This window comes from Ranitomeya variabilis, chromosome 2 (genome assembly GCF_051348905.1).
Source record: "Ranitomeya variabilis isolate aRanVar5 chromosome 2, aRanVar5.hap1, whole genome shotgun sequence".
Taxonomy (NCBI): domain Eukaryota; kingdom Metazoa; phylum Chordata; class Amphibia; order Anura; family Dendrobatidae; genus Ranitomeya; species Ranitomeya variabilis.
The window spans coordinates 943,700,126-943,716,239 of NC_135233.1; the positions used below are offsets into that span (position 1 = coordinate 943,700,126).

At 41.8% G+C, this 16,114-nt stretch overlaps 1 protein-coding gene across 9 annotated transcripts in view; it reads right to left on the minus strand.

Moving 5' to 3' along the window:
* MBNL1 (muscleblind like splicing regulator 1) overlaps nucleotides 1-16,114 on the minus strand; it is a 222,324-nt gene that overhangs the window by 26,867 nt on the left and 179,343 nt on the right. For 5 of the 9 annotated variants that reach the window (XM_077290725.1, XM_077290723.1, XM_077290721.1 and 2 more), the window contains 2 exons: nucleotides 9,558-9,755; nucleotides 2,299-2,583 (listed from right to left, as the gene is read on the minus strand). In XM_077290725.1, the coding sequence (XP_077146840.1) occupies nucleotides 2,299-2,583; nucleotides 9,558-9,755 (483 nt within the window). The remainder of the gene's footprint in view (nucleotides 1-2,298; nucleotides 2,584-9,557; nucleotides 9,756-16,114) is intronic. The other 4 variants (XM_077290727.1, XM_077290726.1, XM_077290729.1 and 1 more) reach the window with 1 other exon arrangement.

Consider the following 16,114-nt stretch of genomic DNA (forward strand, 5'->3'; position numbering starts at 1 on the left):
AACATGCAGACAAAAAAGTGATTAAAAATGCAGCAAAATAAGAACGTAACATAAAAAGCGCAAGTAACCTAATTTACCCAATAGGTGCAGAAGTGGGGCAGAAAATCTTCAAAATCAAAAACTCACCAAATAGTCATTGTGGGAACTGACTCTATGGGCTACTATGAGTACACATGGGCTACTATGAGTACACATGGGCAGATCTGCTGCTGCAAGTTCTGCCACTGACACTCCTATCATCCATGTGATCAGGCTTATTAGTACGTGCACTGGGTTCAGTCAGACGTCTAGAACAGAAAGTATTTCTAACTAAACTGCCTCATGTGACCCAACCCTTCCTAAATTATAGCCCAGTACATTAAATAGAATCAAACTACTAAGAACAAAAATCATGTGGCCAAATTTTGATAAGATTTTGAAAAAGCAAAAAACAATACTCCTTAATGTTAATAAGTAAACTGATGAATAACAAATATAGTTCTGATGCATACGTGTAAATGAAACCATATCACTTTTCTTTTATAAAAAAATTGAGAAGTCAAACAATTAGAAATACATTCCTCACCATTGAAATTTCAGCATCAAGAAGAAAAAGGATGGATTTATGGAAAGTACAGGGTTGATAGATATGGTAGATAGATAAATAGATATGAAAATTATGAAAAAATAGAACTAGTAGAGCTACAAAGTTACATAGGTAGAAAAAAGAGCTAGGTCCATCAAGTTCAACCATTCTCTACCAATTATAAATTCACAAAATTATCTATAACCCACAAAGCCAAATAAACATTAGACACAACACTTCAAAACCTCTCAGTTTATTCAGTATGACGTAAGGGCACCATAAATACCAGCACATACACTCCTTGGCTGCCATCACTGAGGTTACTAATGTTTGTCTGAGGAATGTTCTGCCATGCTAAATGCACTTGGGCAAATCAAGATCCCCTGTTGGCAGCTCCCTTTGCAATTTACAACCAATGGTGTGTTACAATATAACAACACCAGGCCACATGTGTTACCATGGCCTATAGTGTCTCTGGATTTGTCTCCCATCGCTGGGAGACATCACTGGTCGGCAACCGCAAAGGCAGCTGCCAGCAGCGCATCTTGATGATTTGCAATTCAGTGTGGCAGAACATTCCTCGGACAACCATTAATAACTTAACTGATCGCAGCCAAGGCCTGTAAGTGTGCGACTTATTGTGTGTGGCACTCATACTCAATGCTGAGTAAATCAAGTTGTTTTGAAAATGTTGTTTCTGTTTTTGTATTTTATATTACTGTATATTATTAATATGTCTATTCCTCTTGTGATTTTCATAAATGTGTTGCATGTTCAAGGTTGAGGAGTTGGTGTGAGGATGTTATAGAGAGAGAGAGAGAGGAAAAAGTATAGATATATCTGAGATGAATAATTATTTATAATTTATAGACAAATAATGTAGAGATATTATGAATACATAATTTATAGATATATTTGAGAAAAACAGATATAATAGATAAATAAATAGAAAGAAAAAGTGAGACAAGTTGAAATCTACTAAGAAGTAGTCGAGTTTAGGTTCTCCAGCTGATCTGTCTTCCTGTGTTGCTTTAATGGAGCGATTGTCTATTCATACTGGTGCCATGATATAGTGTATGCATTCATAAAGCTCAGAAAAATAAATACACGTTTTCCTGGGGCAGGCCTGATTACGAAAGCATATTCTATATAATGGCAATATGATTGAGCTAGCGGAAATCACACCCGTGGGATATAGCTGTCTTTGTGCTACATTTCATGCAAAGATATCTAGTATAATGTAACAAGTAGCAAAACGGAATTTATAGTGTTCGGTTTACGGCCAGCAGAAATAGTAAGCAGAACATAAACATAGCATATTACATTGTCAGAGAGATAGATCGCTCTACAGCAATATTTATAGTCCAGGCTAACAATGGACAGACTCATCTCAGACTAGGAACAGCACTAGGAAACATATTATATGGGGAAAAGTTATCGCTTTGACATTTATTTCTATAAAGACATGGAACAAAAAGACATAGGTACTTTGTAAAAAGTTACAGAAGTTATGGAATGTAAGATGGAAGAGAAGAAAAGGAAAGTTATTAACAGAGAGTAAGACGGTAAAGGTTGCCTTGAAAATGAGGACCAGAGTAAAAAAAGGAATGGGATGAGCTAGAATGGAAAAGTGGAGAGAAAGTAGCAACATAAACCAGGATGAATACATTGGAGTGTATGAAGGCAGAAAGAGAGAAACAGTACGGAGAACCAGACACGTGAGGAACACTCGCCTTTCTCTTCTGAGATCGGGGGTCAAGTCCAGCTTGATGTCCTAAGTGAAATGAGTTTGCTGGTCGCAGCTCGCCTCCCACAGGGCAGGAGTCCACATCACAAAACCACCACACATAATTTGGCACAACTGGCAGTCTCTGCTCTGGAGAGGCCCAGGATTGAGCTGGCATGGAGACTGAACTACCTCTCACCCATAAAGAGGGTGCTCCCTCCAGATCGGGGCTGAGGTCATTGCTGGGGCAACGTGGGGAAGCTCGTACTGCAGCTGCCTGACTGTAGCTGGCCTGTGGATAAAAAGAGGACTTCAGTTTCCATTCCAGCCAGTCCTTCCACCATTAGCATAGTCATTGTGAGCGCACTACCTAGCCGGCGGCTGCAGATACAGAGGCACAGCATGGCGACAGAAAAAAGCAGAAACAATGACAATGAAGCATGCAAGAAAAAGCCAAGAAATTGTAGATTAACACAGGACCTCACTATTTACCCTCCATGAATCATTTGTTGCTAGAACTTTCACTACACTCACAATATTGAGTCACTAACAAACTTAAAGGGGTTCTCCTGGACTGTTAGGGTCCGCCCACACTGCCGTATATTCTGTCATGTGACCGATTATGCTAATGACACTCCGCTCTGTCAGAGATTGATCTGAGTGACATCTTACTGTGCTGTGATTGGTGATGTGGAGAAGATGGAGAACTTAAAGGGACTCTGTCACCTGAATTTGGCGGGCTATGTAAATGCCCTGTGTCCGGTCCGATGGGCGGTGTTTCCTCTTCTTTCATTCACCCCTTCCTTTTCCGCGGTCCGCAATATTTTCTTGAATTTGAGTAGGTTTCTTCCGTAGTTCATGCGTGCGCAATGCAATCTTGCCTTGTGCACGCGCAGTATGCTTTGCCCAACCGCGGGCAAAGCTGAAAAGCATTACTGCGCATGCGCCAGCGCACTATGTCCCGGAAGTATTTCGCTGTGTTCCAGGACATACTGCGCCGGCGCATGCGCAGTAATGCTTTTTGGCTTTGCCCGCAGTTGAGCAAAGCATACTGCGCGTGCGCAAGGCAAGATTGCATTGCGCAGGCGTGTACTACGGAGGAAATCTACTCAAATTCAAGAAAATATTGCGGACCGCAGGAAAGGAAGGGGTGAATGAAAGAAGAGGAAACACCGGCCATCGGACCGGACACAGGGCATTTACATAGCCCGCCAAATTCAGGTGACAGAGTACCTTTAATTTCTCCATCTTCTCTATTGTCAAACATCTGACTGCACTGGGATGACATCCGAGTGCAGTCCGATGCTACACATGGGTGAGCGTGATCCGATTATTGAAGGCACTTGCTGTGATTGTTTCTTTATGTCAAATCGTCATGAGAAAATAATTGCAGATCTGCGCTGCCCCATAGTATAACACTGGGCTGAGTACTAGCTGATAGAACATGACATAGCACTCTGCCATTGTGAGCAAGCCCTTACAGTGACTCTGTCAGCAGAGAATGACTATACAAACCACTGGGTGCTGGGCCATCATGGTGTGGCCAAACATTTCCACCTGTTTGTTCTCCATCTACCTTTGCCCTTCGCTGGCTACAGGAACAGAGAGCTGTCAATCAAAGAAGAGGGAGGTGGAGATATCGGGAGTACAAGCAGGTGGGGAGTTGCACCTAAATGTTGCACCGAGCGCCTGTACTTGGTTTGAACAGTCATTACGCGCTGACATTCTCCCTTTAGAGGGTGACCTACCCCTACAATGGCTGTTGGAGGACCTTCATCACTCAGTGGAGCAAAGGGGCATCATTCTAGTTTTTGGAGGCCGAGTCCTGTACCCACCACTGTGACTGCACCTGGCACTCCAGCTCAGATCTTCAATAGACGGACATCAACCAATCATATTATTAAGCAAAGTACCAGCTGCATACCACTATCCAATTTGTTCAGACAACTCTTACATAATTTATATAAATAGGAGGACATAGAGTTTTTTGCTGAATATATAATTTATTAAATTCAAAGATAAATGCAAGAAAACAAGTCAAATTTACATAGTCACAGATGGATAATATATCAAATGTAATAAGTGAATTACCCAGGTGAGTATAAATGACCTATGGGCCACACAAAAAGCCACAAAGAAACCTGCTAATAACAGAACCTGACGACATCCCAACATTTGAATATAGTTAGTGTGTTTAGACCTAACACCTATGTTACAGCATGTTGCTGGTGGGCCATTAATCACAACACTACCATATCATTTTACCTTAGTTAGTGTCCATGCATGAACAGGTTAAATTTATCTCAATATTTACCCATGTGGTCTCTGTAAGCTTCCCGTGTGGGCCTCAGTCACCCCAACGCGCGTTTCGCGTGCTAAAGATAGCCTCGCTTCCACGCCCCCTGAGGAAGCGAGGCTATCTTTAGCACGCGAAACGCGCGTTGGGGTGACTGAGGCCCACACGGGAAGCTTACAGAGACCACATGGGTAAATATTGAGATAAATTTAACCTGTTCATGCATGGACACTAACTAAGGTAAAATGATATGGTAGTGTTGTGATTAATGGCCCACCAGCAACATGCTGTAACATAGGTGTTAGGTCTAAACACACTAACTATATTCAAATGTTGGGATGTCGTCAGGTTCTGTTATTAGCAGGTTTCTTTGTGGCTTTTTGTGTGGCCCATAGGTCATTTATACTCACCTGGGTAATTCACTTATTACATTTGATATATTATCCATCTGTGACTATGTAAATTTGACTTGTTTTCTTGCATTTATCTTTGAATTTAATAAATTATATATTCAGCAAAAAACTCTATGTCCTCCTATTTATATATATCAACCAATCATATGTTGTCAGCCCATCTTAAGGATGGTTTATCTGCGAAATGTCTTGGACTTCCCTTAAACTTTAAAGAACATGTTGACCTTAATTTAAAAAAAAATGGCATCTCAGTGTCCTCAGAAACGGAGTGATTTCCACTATTAGCCATCATTATCGTGCTATCCATATACTTTATCTAACAGATATGACAACATAGATCTGGATCCTTCCAGGTATTTTCGCTCCCTTCTATTACTCTGCCTGTGTATATGTTAGGTTATGTTCACACGCAGCGTGTTTGCAGCATTCCTTCTGCAACCAAATCCTGCTCTCTTGCAAGAAAAAAGCTGTTACTGCATTTTTGCAGGGTATTTGTTCAGTTTGGATTACATGTGTGATTTTTCTACAGTACCTGTTTAATATAGTTACGGTAGTTTTATTCACCAAAAATGCAGCAAAACCTGTTTGCTGTGTTTTTTGCCACGTTTTTGCACTTTTCCATTACTTTCATTTAAAAAACATTGCAAAAGTGCTGAAAGAATAGAAATGCTGCCAATTTAAAAAACGCTCAATGTCAGGAAAAAAAACCACAAGCGTGTGCATGAAGTGTTTAAAAGTTCATCGATTTTGCTGATAGTGTAGAACTAAGATAAAAAACTGACCAAAAACACTGCATGTGAACATAGCCTTACAGTGCTACAGGTCCTAGCCAGGTACAGGCATAGTGAAGGTTCTCATGACTCACTATGCACCCTCTGGATAACTTCTCTCAGAGGGTTACCTCACTTAAAGGGAATGTGTCATCAGCCAGGGACCGATTATTTAATTCAGATTTTTGTGTTAAATGTATTGTGTTAAAAAATGGCAATGTTTTTATTTTCTATATCAGAAACTTTATTTAAAAAAAAAAATATATATATATATATATATACATATATATATGTACTGTATATATGGTCACAGGGGCTTCTTAGACCCAGTCTGTGTTATGTAGACATGACAGAACCTGAAGAATGGAAATATCTTTTTTACATTTCTACATCATTTCTTAGGTCTTCATTTTAACATATAAATTGGGTCATTTTTGCTGCTTTTTTTTCTGATTTTTGTGCACTGTCTTTATCTTGGGAAGCTAAGAATTGGAACAGAACTAAATTTCGCCTGCTGTTAAATTGTAAGCGATGGAGCTGAGTGTAGAAATGTCAGCTGAAAATGATAACGTACTACGGCAGCCCTAAATGTCACATACATGCTTTACATGTCCATCGCAAGAGAAAACTGCAAGTGGAGAAATGGGGAACGGATGGATGGAGGAGTCTTGCTACAATGGGAAGCAGAGGATATTATGAGGAAGCGGAAGGAGACCCACAAGGAGGATGGAGCTTCAGGAAGTTCTATGAATAGGGAAAGCATCAAGCATATGATCAGCAGAAAGGAATCATTCATAAAAAGCTTCATAAAGTAAGTAGTGACCCTGGACCAGTAACATAATAATGCCCCGCTTATCTCTACCACCTACCTTTTATTCTGCCCGGCTTGTAGCATATATCATTCCAACCAGAAGACCCTACAGTGTTCTTGGACCATCATCACGTACATACAGAACATGGGATCTGCTGCTTGGGATGATATATCATTCGAGGTAGGTGCTGGATAGGAAGAATAAAGAACTGGAGAGAAGTTGTAGATAAACAACATGAAGAATAAACATTATTCAAATCCAATTTGTAAAAGTCTCATTTAATACTGCAGCAAGAGGTTTAGTTGCACACATTTGGAATAAACATGACATTTACATTGATAGTAAATCCATAGGAGAATCGAGGTTCACTGTACCATTGAGCCTGGAAGAAGGGAGCGGAGCTCAGCGGTTTTGTAAACCCAAGGACCATAAGGCCCACGATCGCCCAAGTCTCCTCGCACTTCTCCTCTTTCTGGTCAGGTTCTAAATAGCTCAAAGCAAATCTCCCGACCTATCAGACATTTATTGATCTTTCAAATTGCTATAAGTGTTTCCTGGCAGAATACTCCTTTAAGAATGCCTCCAGCTCACTGCCTCACTGAGCAAAGGGACTGCAAATCCACGATTCTAAGGCCGGGATCACACATGCGAGACACACGGCCGAGTCTCGCATGTTAATACCCGGCCGTGCCGCCTGCACTCCGGAGCGGAGCAATACACGCAGCCGCACACTCCGCTCCTGAGTGCCGGCGGCAGTGCCGGGTATTAACATGCGAGACTCAGCCGTGTTTCTCGCATGTGTGATCCTGGCCTAACAGAGGTCTGTGTTTGATATTGATACTTAGCATTTAATACACTCATTTTAAAGGGAATCTGTGACCAGGGTTTTCCAACCCCATCTGAGAGCATCATGATGTAGGAGCAGAGACCTTGATTCCAGGGATGTATCACTTACTGGGCTGCTTGCTGCAGTTTTTGTATTATTGATGTTTTATCTGCTATAGATCTACCAGTTCTCTGAATGCTGAGCTCTGTATAACCCCACTGTCAGCCTTCTGTGTACATTGTGCATAGGCAGAAAGTTACCAATCAGTGGTGGGAATGGGTGATACAGAGCACATGAATGTGGAAGAGTACACGGCAGTAGGGCTGTCCCACACGTCCAGATAATTCCGGTACCGGAAAAAATCGGTACCGGAGTTATCCGTGTCCGTGTGCCCGTGAGCTCACGTAGGCCATACGTGCGGCACATGTGTGCCGCCTGTGTGCCGAGTGGGTACCACACGGAGCGTGCAGGAGACAGCGCTAAAGTTTAGCGCTGTCCCCTGCATCGTGCTGAAGCCGCGATTCATATCTTCTGTGCAGCAGCGTTTGCTGCATAGAAGATATGAATAATAGTGTTTAAAAGAAAGATCTATCTGTCCGCCGCCCTCCCACCCCCTGTGCACCCCCCCGCTGTTCTGAAAATACTCACCCGCTTCCCTCGTTGGCTGTCGCGGCTTCCTGTCCTGCCTTCTACTGTATGCGGTCACGTGGGGCCGCTCATTTACAGTCATGAATAGGCGGCTCCACCCCTATGGGAGGTGGAGCCACATATTCATGACTTTAATCGGCGGCCCCACGTGACCGCATACAGTAGAAGGTGCAGCCAGGACAGGAAGCAGCGACAGCCAACGAGGGAAGCGGGTGAGTATTTTCTGAACAGCGGGGGGGTGCACAGGGGGTGGGAGGGCGGCGGACAGATAGATCTTTCTTTTAAACACTATTATTCACATCTTCTATGCAGCAAACGCTGCTGCACAGAAGATATGAATCGCGGCTTCAGCATCATGTGGGGGGGACAGCGCTTACTGTAGCGCTGTCTCCTGCACGCCACACGGAGACTGTCCGTGTGAGGTACGTGTTTTACACGGACCCATTGACTTTAATGGGTCCGTGTAATACGTGCGCTCCCACGAACACTGACATGTCTCCGTGCTTGGCACACGGAGACAAGGTCCGCAAAAAATCAATGACATCTGCACAGATGCATTGATTTTAATGGGTCTACGTGTGTCAGTATCTCCGGTACGTGAGGAAACTGTCACCTCACGTACCGGAGCCACTGACGTGTGAAACCGGCCGTAGGCGTACTAGCCCTCTAATGATAATATCCTACTGATAAAAAAGTGATTTTTTTTCACAACAACAGCAGGCAGCCCAGTAAGGGACAAATTGCTGGAATAGGGTCTGTGTCTCTACATCAAGCTGATTCCTCTTTTGTTTTATAACATTTGGAGATGTTTTTTATCAGATAACTCCTTTAAGGAAAGGCATACAATACTGCAGGGTTACATAATGTCTGAACTGTGGGGTAAAGCTTGTAAAATCTGACCAATAATAATCACTGTTACAGGGCCGTGAGTTAGAGACAATCCTGAAGTGTAAAAAGATGAGGATGTCGGGACCCCTTATTCACAGTCACAGGTTGTCTTTAGCACTCAAACACGTTCTTAAGAATCTTAGTATAAGAACATTACAAAATACAAAATATACTTATACATCATTCTAAAAGAATCAGGGAAAATAAAAGTGGTGCATGGAAGAAATAGTAACATTGCAAGTTCAGCTCTGCTCCATCTGGATCTGTGTAAGTAATGGAACAAATATTCCCGGATTTTCTCCCCAATACGCCTTGGTTACCACCACTTGTCTCCACAGCATGGAGCAGATAAGTCTCGCTAATGGCAATTAAAGCGCACAAGTCACCATGTAGGATTGTAGCAGTGGAGATTATTGGGTGTCCTGAAGGTAATTCTTTGGTTACCATAACAGCACCTGAGGGGTTAATAGTAGTCCAGATGTCTGGTAATGACTCGGGTCGTCTATGCAGCCTTAGTTACTGGGACTTCACGCTACTTACATTCTAGTATTAGGTCTCGGCCAGGTTGCGGCAGACATGTCGAGCGCGGTATAGAGCGTGACGTCATTCTTACCTCCAGTCTGTCGGTTCTCATTAGCTTCTGTGCGGCAGCTGCTGCGGCTGATGGCATTGCAACTCCAGGGTTTCCGGCCACAAGCACTGGTGCGGTAGGAAGAATTTCAGCTGGTAAGAGGCCCGGTGACACCGGCCCCAGGTATGGGTTAAAGGCTGCTGCATTGGTGGCTAAGCTCGGTGCCATGGAGAACATTGGCTGGAAAAGACAATACACTATGAGGGCAACATCGGTGCTTCACAAAATACAATAAACTCAGAATGTTACATTTGGCGGATCTGGATTATGGCTTTATACATCAATTATTTCTTGCACAATGTCAGTAAAGAAACCTAAAAAAGAATAATGATGAGCAAACGTGCTCGGATAAGGTGTACTTCCGGCACACTCGGTGTGAATCAAGTGACTTTGGCACACTAGAAAAATATGTTTGTGTCCCCGAGGCTGCATGTCTCACCTTATCCGAGCACGTTCACTCATCACTAAATATAACCACTACTGATAAACATAGCTTTATTGAATAAGTATATATATTTATCATAAAATTATAGGAGAAAGAGAAAAAAAAGTAAAAAAAAACAATTATACCAAAGTGAAACAACAATATTACAGAAAGAATATCACAAATATATACTTGAATCTACCCAAAAGAGGAGCACCCACTTTGTTTTTTTACTTATTATATTTGGGATGTATTATTAATACCTTGGTTATACTTCACTATATGTTGTGCACCTGCTTACTTTATCACAATCGTATGTACTGTTAAGCTCCCCATAGATGTGGCCCCATATCCGGCGGAATTCTCATTACAATTTTCCGAGCAGTTCCCCTAATGTTTTTATTATTTCCTTATCTATGTCTAATTTTATTATATATATATATATATATATATATATATATATATATATATATATATATATATATATATATATATATATATATATATATATTAATTCATTCATTAAACTATACTTATATTTATCAGTAGTGGCTATATTCTTTTTCAGATTTATTACTTTGCTATCCACTACAATATACATGCTCATTCGAGTACTTTTTATAAGCTACCATGATGTAACAAGGAGTATGCGGCCTCCAGGGGTCACCGGCATGAAGGATGGGAAGACAACCAATACATAGAGAGAACTTTCAGGTCTTCCGCACATCGCTGTATTCTAGCGCCATACATGTTACAGGTCTACGGGCAAATTCTGCACCTTTGCGAGGAGATTTTTGTCTTAGACACATATAAAAATCCAAGGTATTTTATCCTATTCCACATTACAAAGCTTTTGTCCATAATATGATGCTGTACACAAAGAGGAGGGTGGACATCCAGGTACTCTGAGCCTGTGGAGATATGCTGCGCGCTCACGGCTCTGCTGTGTGCATGAGGCCTTAGTCTCAATTTTAGAATTATCGTATTTAAAGGGGTAATATGGATCTGTTCACTCCTGAATTGGGGGGTGAGCGGGCCGGTGATATCACATCTACAAATATCCGCCACCATTATGTGCACCAACAGCAAGTATAGTGTGCCAGTCTTATTGATTGAAAGGCTAGGTGCACAATACTTGCCGCTGTGTCCTGACATGTCTAATTTAGTTAATACTTAGATTCTTCATGAAAAAAAACAATTCAGGATCATGATTTCCCCATTGTCCATTCCTATGTAATTCTACCTAGAATTTAGTGAATAAATTGACAACTGGGTGTAACTAGTTTGCTGTGTATTCTAGCACTCTGTCACACTGTCCAATCGGTACTGTCAGTGTCAAGGAGAATCCCCTTGTCAATATATATGTAAATTCCTAGAAGGAATAACAGAGGAATGGCGTTACAATTAATTATTAAAAAATATATATATAATTCATGGGGAACACTACATTTTTTGAAGGGAATGTATCATCAGAAATAAGGTTTTTGGTTTAAATATACGTATGTAATTTTTTTTTAGGGGGGGAACAGGTTTAATTTTGTATATCACAATCTGTATTACAAATAATATACAGAAATCTTGTAATATTCAGACTGGCCACGGGGCAATTTTAGACTCATGCTTCCTGTTCTGAACAGACATTACAGAAGTCTCATAGCCATCAAAGGAAGGATTACAAAGGCACATAACACCTCTGTACACAGCTGATAACACAGGATCCATCATACAAAATTGGTAAGCTCACCTGCTCCCCCTCCCTTCAGAATGACCTTAGCACGTGCTCATTAGATGCTTTAATACAAAACATAGGGTCAGAGTCTGCCCCAATAGACAGCAGGGTGAAAAGTGCAAGATTTCCACATTTTTTTTAACAAATCAAGACATGAAAAATAAAAAAATACCAAAATTAAAAAATATATACTCGAGTATAAGCCGAGATTTTCAGCCCATTTTTTTAGGTTGAAAGAGCCCCTCTCGGCTTATACTCGAGTCATTGTCCCTGGGAGTCGGTGAGGGAGGGGGAGCGGCAGGAGTGGCGGCTGTCACATCATACTTACCCCCCTGATGTGGTCTCTGCACGTCCCTGCTTCTCAGATGGTCTCGGCGCCAGCAGCTTGTTCCTGTGTTCAGCGGTCACGTGATACCGCTCATATGGACGCGACTCCACTTCCATAGGCGTGGAGCGCATATTCATTACTTTAATGAGCGGTACCATGTGACCGCTGAATACAGGGACAAGCTGCCGGCGTGGCCAGGCTCAAAAGAAATATAAAGGATTACACATCTTGGATATGGAACTCCTTGTTCCCTGAAAGTGTAAAAAAAACCTCAGAGATTGCCCTCAATGCCTGGCAGGGGTCCAGTCACTTCCCAGAAGTTGTACTATGTCTGTACACAGAAAAATAAACTCTTCTTTTTGGCACCAAATCCTTCTTCTTTAAACCTCACATGTGCAATATGGCAATCTCCCACACAACCACAGTCATGTCAGGTTAAAAAATAGTAAATGTATTAAACAGGATTGAAGGCTAAGCTTGGAAACTCTAGTTTACACAAGAACTACGGTAAATAAGTAAACTCAAAAAAAGAAATCACTAACTGTAGCCAGCTCTGGTAACGACATGTCATATTGTCTTGTCCTGGTATCATGAATGATGGTGGGATAGGATCCGATCCTGGTAAACGTCATATAGATTATTCCACATTCATATATGAAACCACAGATCTAGGCCTTATGGACATCAAAGGGCAAGGAAAAGGCCGAAGACAGTGCCATGGAAGCATCTAGCAAATATCATATTACTAACGCATGGCAAAAGACTTATATCATACATAGAAGATAAATGTCAGCTAAAAAGCACAATTTTCACAACTTCAGACATCATTTGAAGTTTATACAGGAACTATAACTTGTAATGGCTGATAGCATCTATCTAGCGCTCTCAGGATGGATAAGACAAGTGATTGGCATGATCAGCCGAGTTCAGCCAATCTGTTGCTACTTTATGCAAGCCAGTTATATTGTTTTCCAAAGCTGTCCAGGTGGATTATCCATCTCATTTACCTAATCGGCATCATTACGACCAATGCTTATCTTATTTGTATGGAAAGCTTGCCCTTCAGCGCAAGGACCTTACACTGAGCAGCATGTATGGTATCGCAGTCTCCGACACAAGATTAGACCTTCGTCAAGCGTCCGTTTTTTGTGCCCGTGTACGGTCCGTTTTTAAAGGCCACAAATACGGACACTCGCACATCCATTGTATGCAATCATGGTGCGCACATGTCAGATTTTTCACATGGATCACGTGTCTGTGTGTAAAAACCTGCAGACATGTCAGTTTTTTTGCGCAGCACAGACAAAATGCGAGCTGCACACGTGCACACTGATGACACACAGATGACACACTGTAAGCCATCTCTACGATGGTGAGTATTTTTGTGGTTTGTTATTTTTTGTCTTTTACAGGGGACAAGGGCTTCAATTGAACAGGCGTAAGGTGAGTATAACTTTGTTTTTTATATTTTAAAATAAATGTATAAAACAGGGTGTTGATTTTTAATTAAAAGAAAGGACTTTGTTCTGGCTGTGTCTTTTTTTACAATATGACTCTGAGGTTAGTAATAGGAGCATCTTATAGACACCTCTCCATTACTAACCCCTGGGCTTGATGTTACCAGACAATACAAAGGTGACATCAACCCACCCCTGCTACACCACTTGACACTGCCACAGAGCAAGTGGGAAGAGTAAGACTAAGCGCCAGACTTGGCACATCTTATGGAGTGCTGATGTTGGTAGCCTGGGGGTGGCAATATCTCTGACCCATTTCCAGGCTATTAATATCAACCCACAGCTGTCTGTTTAGCCTTTGCTGGTTTGTATTTACAGGGGGGCACTATACAATTTTTTTTTTGGTCCCTTGTAAATTCACCAGGAAAGGCTAAGCAAACAGCTATGAGCTGTTATTAATAGCCTGGGAACCTAATGGGATATTGTCCCTTGAGGGACACAGCTACTGCTGAATGCATCTCCCATCATTGTCTCCTGGTCACAATGATCTCAGCACGAGCAGTTGACAATGATGAGAGTTGCCTTCAGCAGCCAGCCAGTGCTAGGAACATCGCAAACTGTACCGCTTCCTCCCATGACCCGGACTTGTCACACTGTTGACAACTTACATCATTGTCTCCTGATCGTGCTGATCTTCTCAACAGGAGACAATGATGAGCGCTGCCTTCAGCGTGAAAGGCACTGCTTTTCCCAGGTGCCGGTACGTGTCACACAGACAGCACATGGATGTAACACACAGACAGCAAACACAGATGTCACATACGTACACAGACCATGTATCTCACCAGTACTGGTTTTTCCAGTACAGGAATCACCAGGACGTGTGAAGGAGGCCTCACATTGGTTTTCTACTATAATACTGTTGATGCATCGTTAACAAAATGCTTTTCAGAGCAGTGGGGGTCTGACACTCGGTACCCCACTGACGAGCTGCGATCAGCCCTTCTTGGGGTAATTAGTAATCAGTGTAAGGCTTTATTCACAGGACAGTATTTTGGATCAGTATTTCATCAGTATTTGTATGACAAAACCAGAACTGTCACTAAAACACAGAACAGGTGTCAGTCTTTCTATTATAGTTTTTCTCTGTAAGTTCCACTCCTGGTTTTAGCTTACAAACACTGATGCAAAATACTGACGTGTGAACGTGCCCTAAGAGGCAGAACACCACATCTGTTTAGCGGCCGATGAACATCAGCTCCTATTCAGATACATAACTATGACAGTAGTGGAAAATCCCTTTAATAAAACCATTAACATTTTGAAGTAAAGTATACAAGCCACTTCTACTGTTACCCAAAGTTTTATTTAGGGCTGCCGAATATAACCAAAGCCATGAGTCAATGAACTGGGCATATGTAGGCTCCTGTCTAACCACGCTCCTTTCTAATATGTTATTACTGATCATTATTTTGTTATTCTATTTAGAAGGTCAATTTCCCTAAGTAAAATAAGCGGTCTTACTGGCAGAATGAGTCTACAACCTGCTTTGTTTGCGTTATTTTATATTCTGCCTCCAGAGCTGAATTCCTGGGTAGTGCTGTTGTGATGTTTTCTACATTCCCCAGTGGCAAGTCGTAAGAAAACAGAAATACCGTGCCTTGCCGAGGCCTTTAGGATGCTGCCTGATATTCACTCACTTCAATATATAAATGCTGTCGGCGGTTTCTAGAGAGAGAAAACCGCTTAACATTTCTATAGTTCCTGCTGAACTCAGTGGTAGTCTTACAAATCCATAAAGAGTACTTGAACTGTTGCTGTTATTTTTTTTATATGCTGTTGTTCTCTTAACTGCAAGTAGATCAGTGGGGTCCAGGCCCTGAAACCCCCATCGATTGTTCAAAATTGTCTTGAGCAATATGCAGCTCAGGAGAAAGGCGCACACAGAGGAGCGCGCACCCGTATAGGGGTATGGTGTAGGAGAACACATACACTTTCTACTGCATCCGCACCTCAGTCTGTGTGTGTGCCGAGGCAGGAGCTGAACTCTTCTCTCTCATGAGCTGTGCACTTTGGTGTTTTGAGCAATCGGTGGTGGTCTCAGGACTTGGACCCCCTCTGACCTACTTGCAATTAAGAGAACAATGACATATAAAAAGTAATAGCAGAAGTTTAGCTACTCTTTACACAGTTTAGAGTTCTCAAATGTTTAAAGGGATTGTACAGGATTAGAGAAAACAAAAGAATGCCCCCTCTGTCCTTCAACGCTCTAACTGACTGAAGGAAGGAGGCGGTTAGGAGCTCTGTTCGGCTACATTCCCATAACGAGCTTTTGGTGAGCCTTCGGTGTTGCAGATTTTCTTCACCGTTTCTGCACCTAGTAAGTAAATTAGGTTACTTTTTTCATTGTGTATTTGAATTAGTGTTTTACATGTTTTTGTATTGCGTTTTTGACACTGCAGGTTTTGTCTCTGGCTGGTACGTCATGTTTTAAATAAAGCTGCTTTGTTTTTGATACTTCCTGGTATTTGACTTTGATAAAACTTAATTGACACAGTGATTTTTGAATATCTACAACGTGACGACAAGTGATGAGCGAGT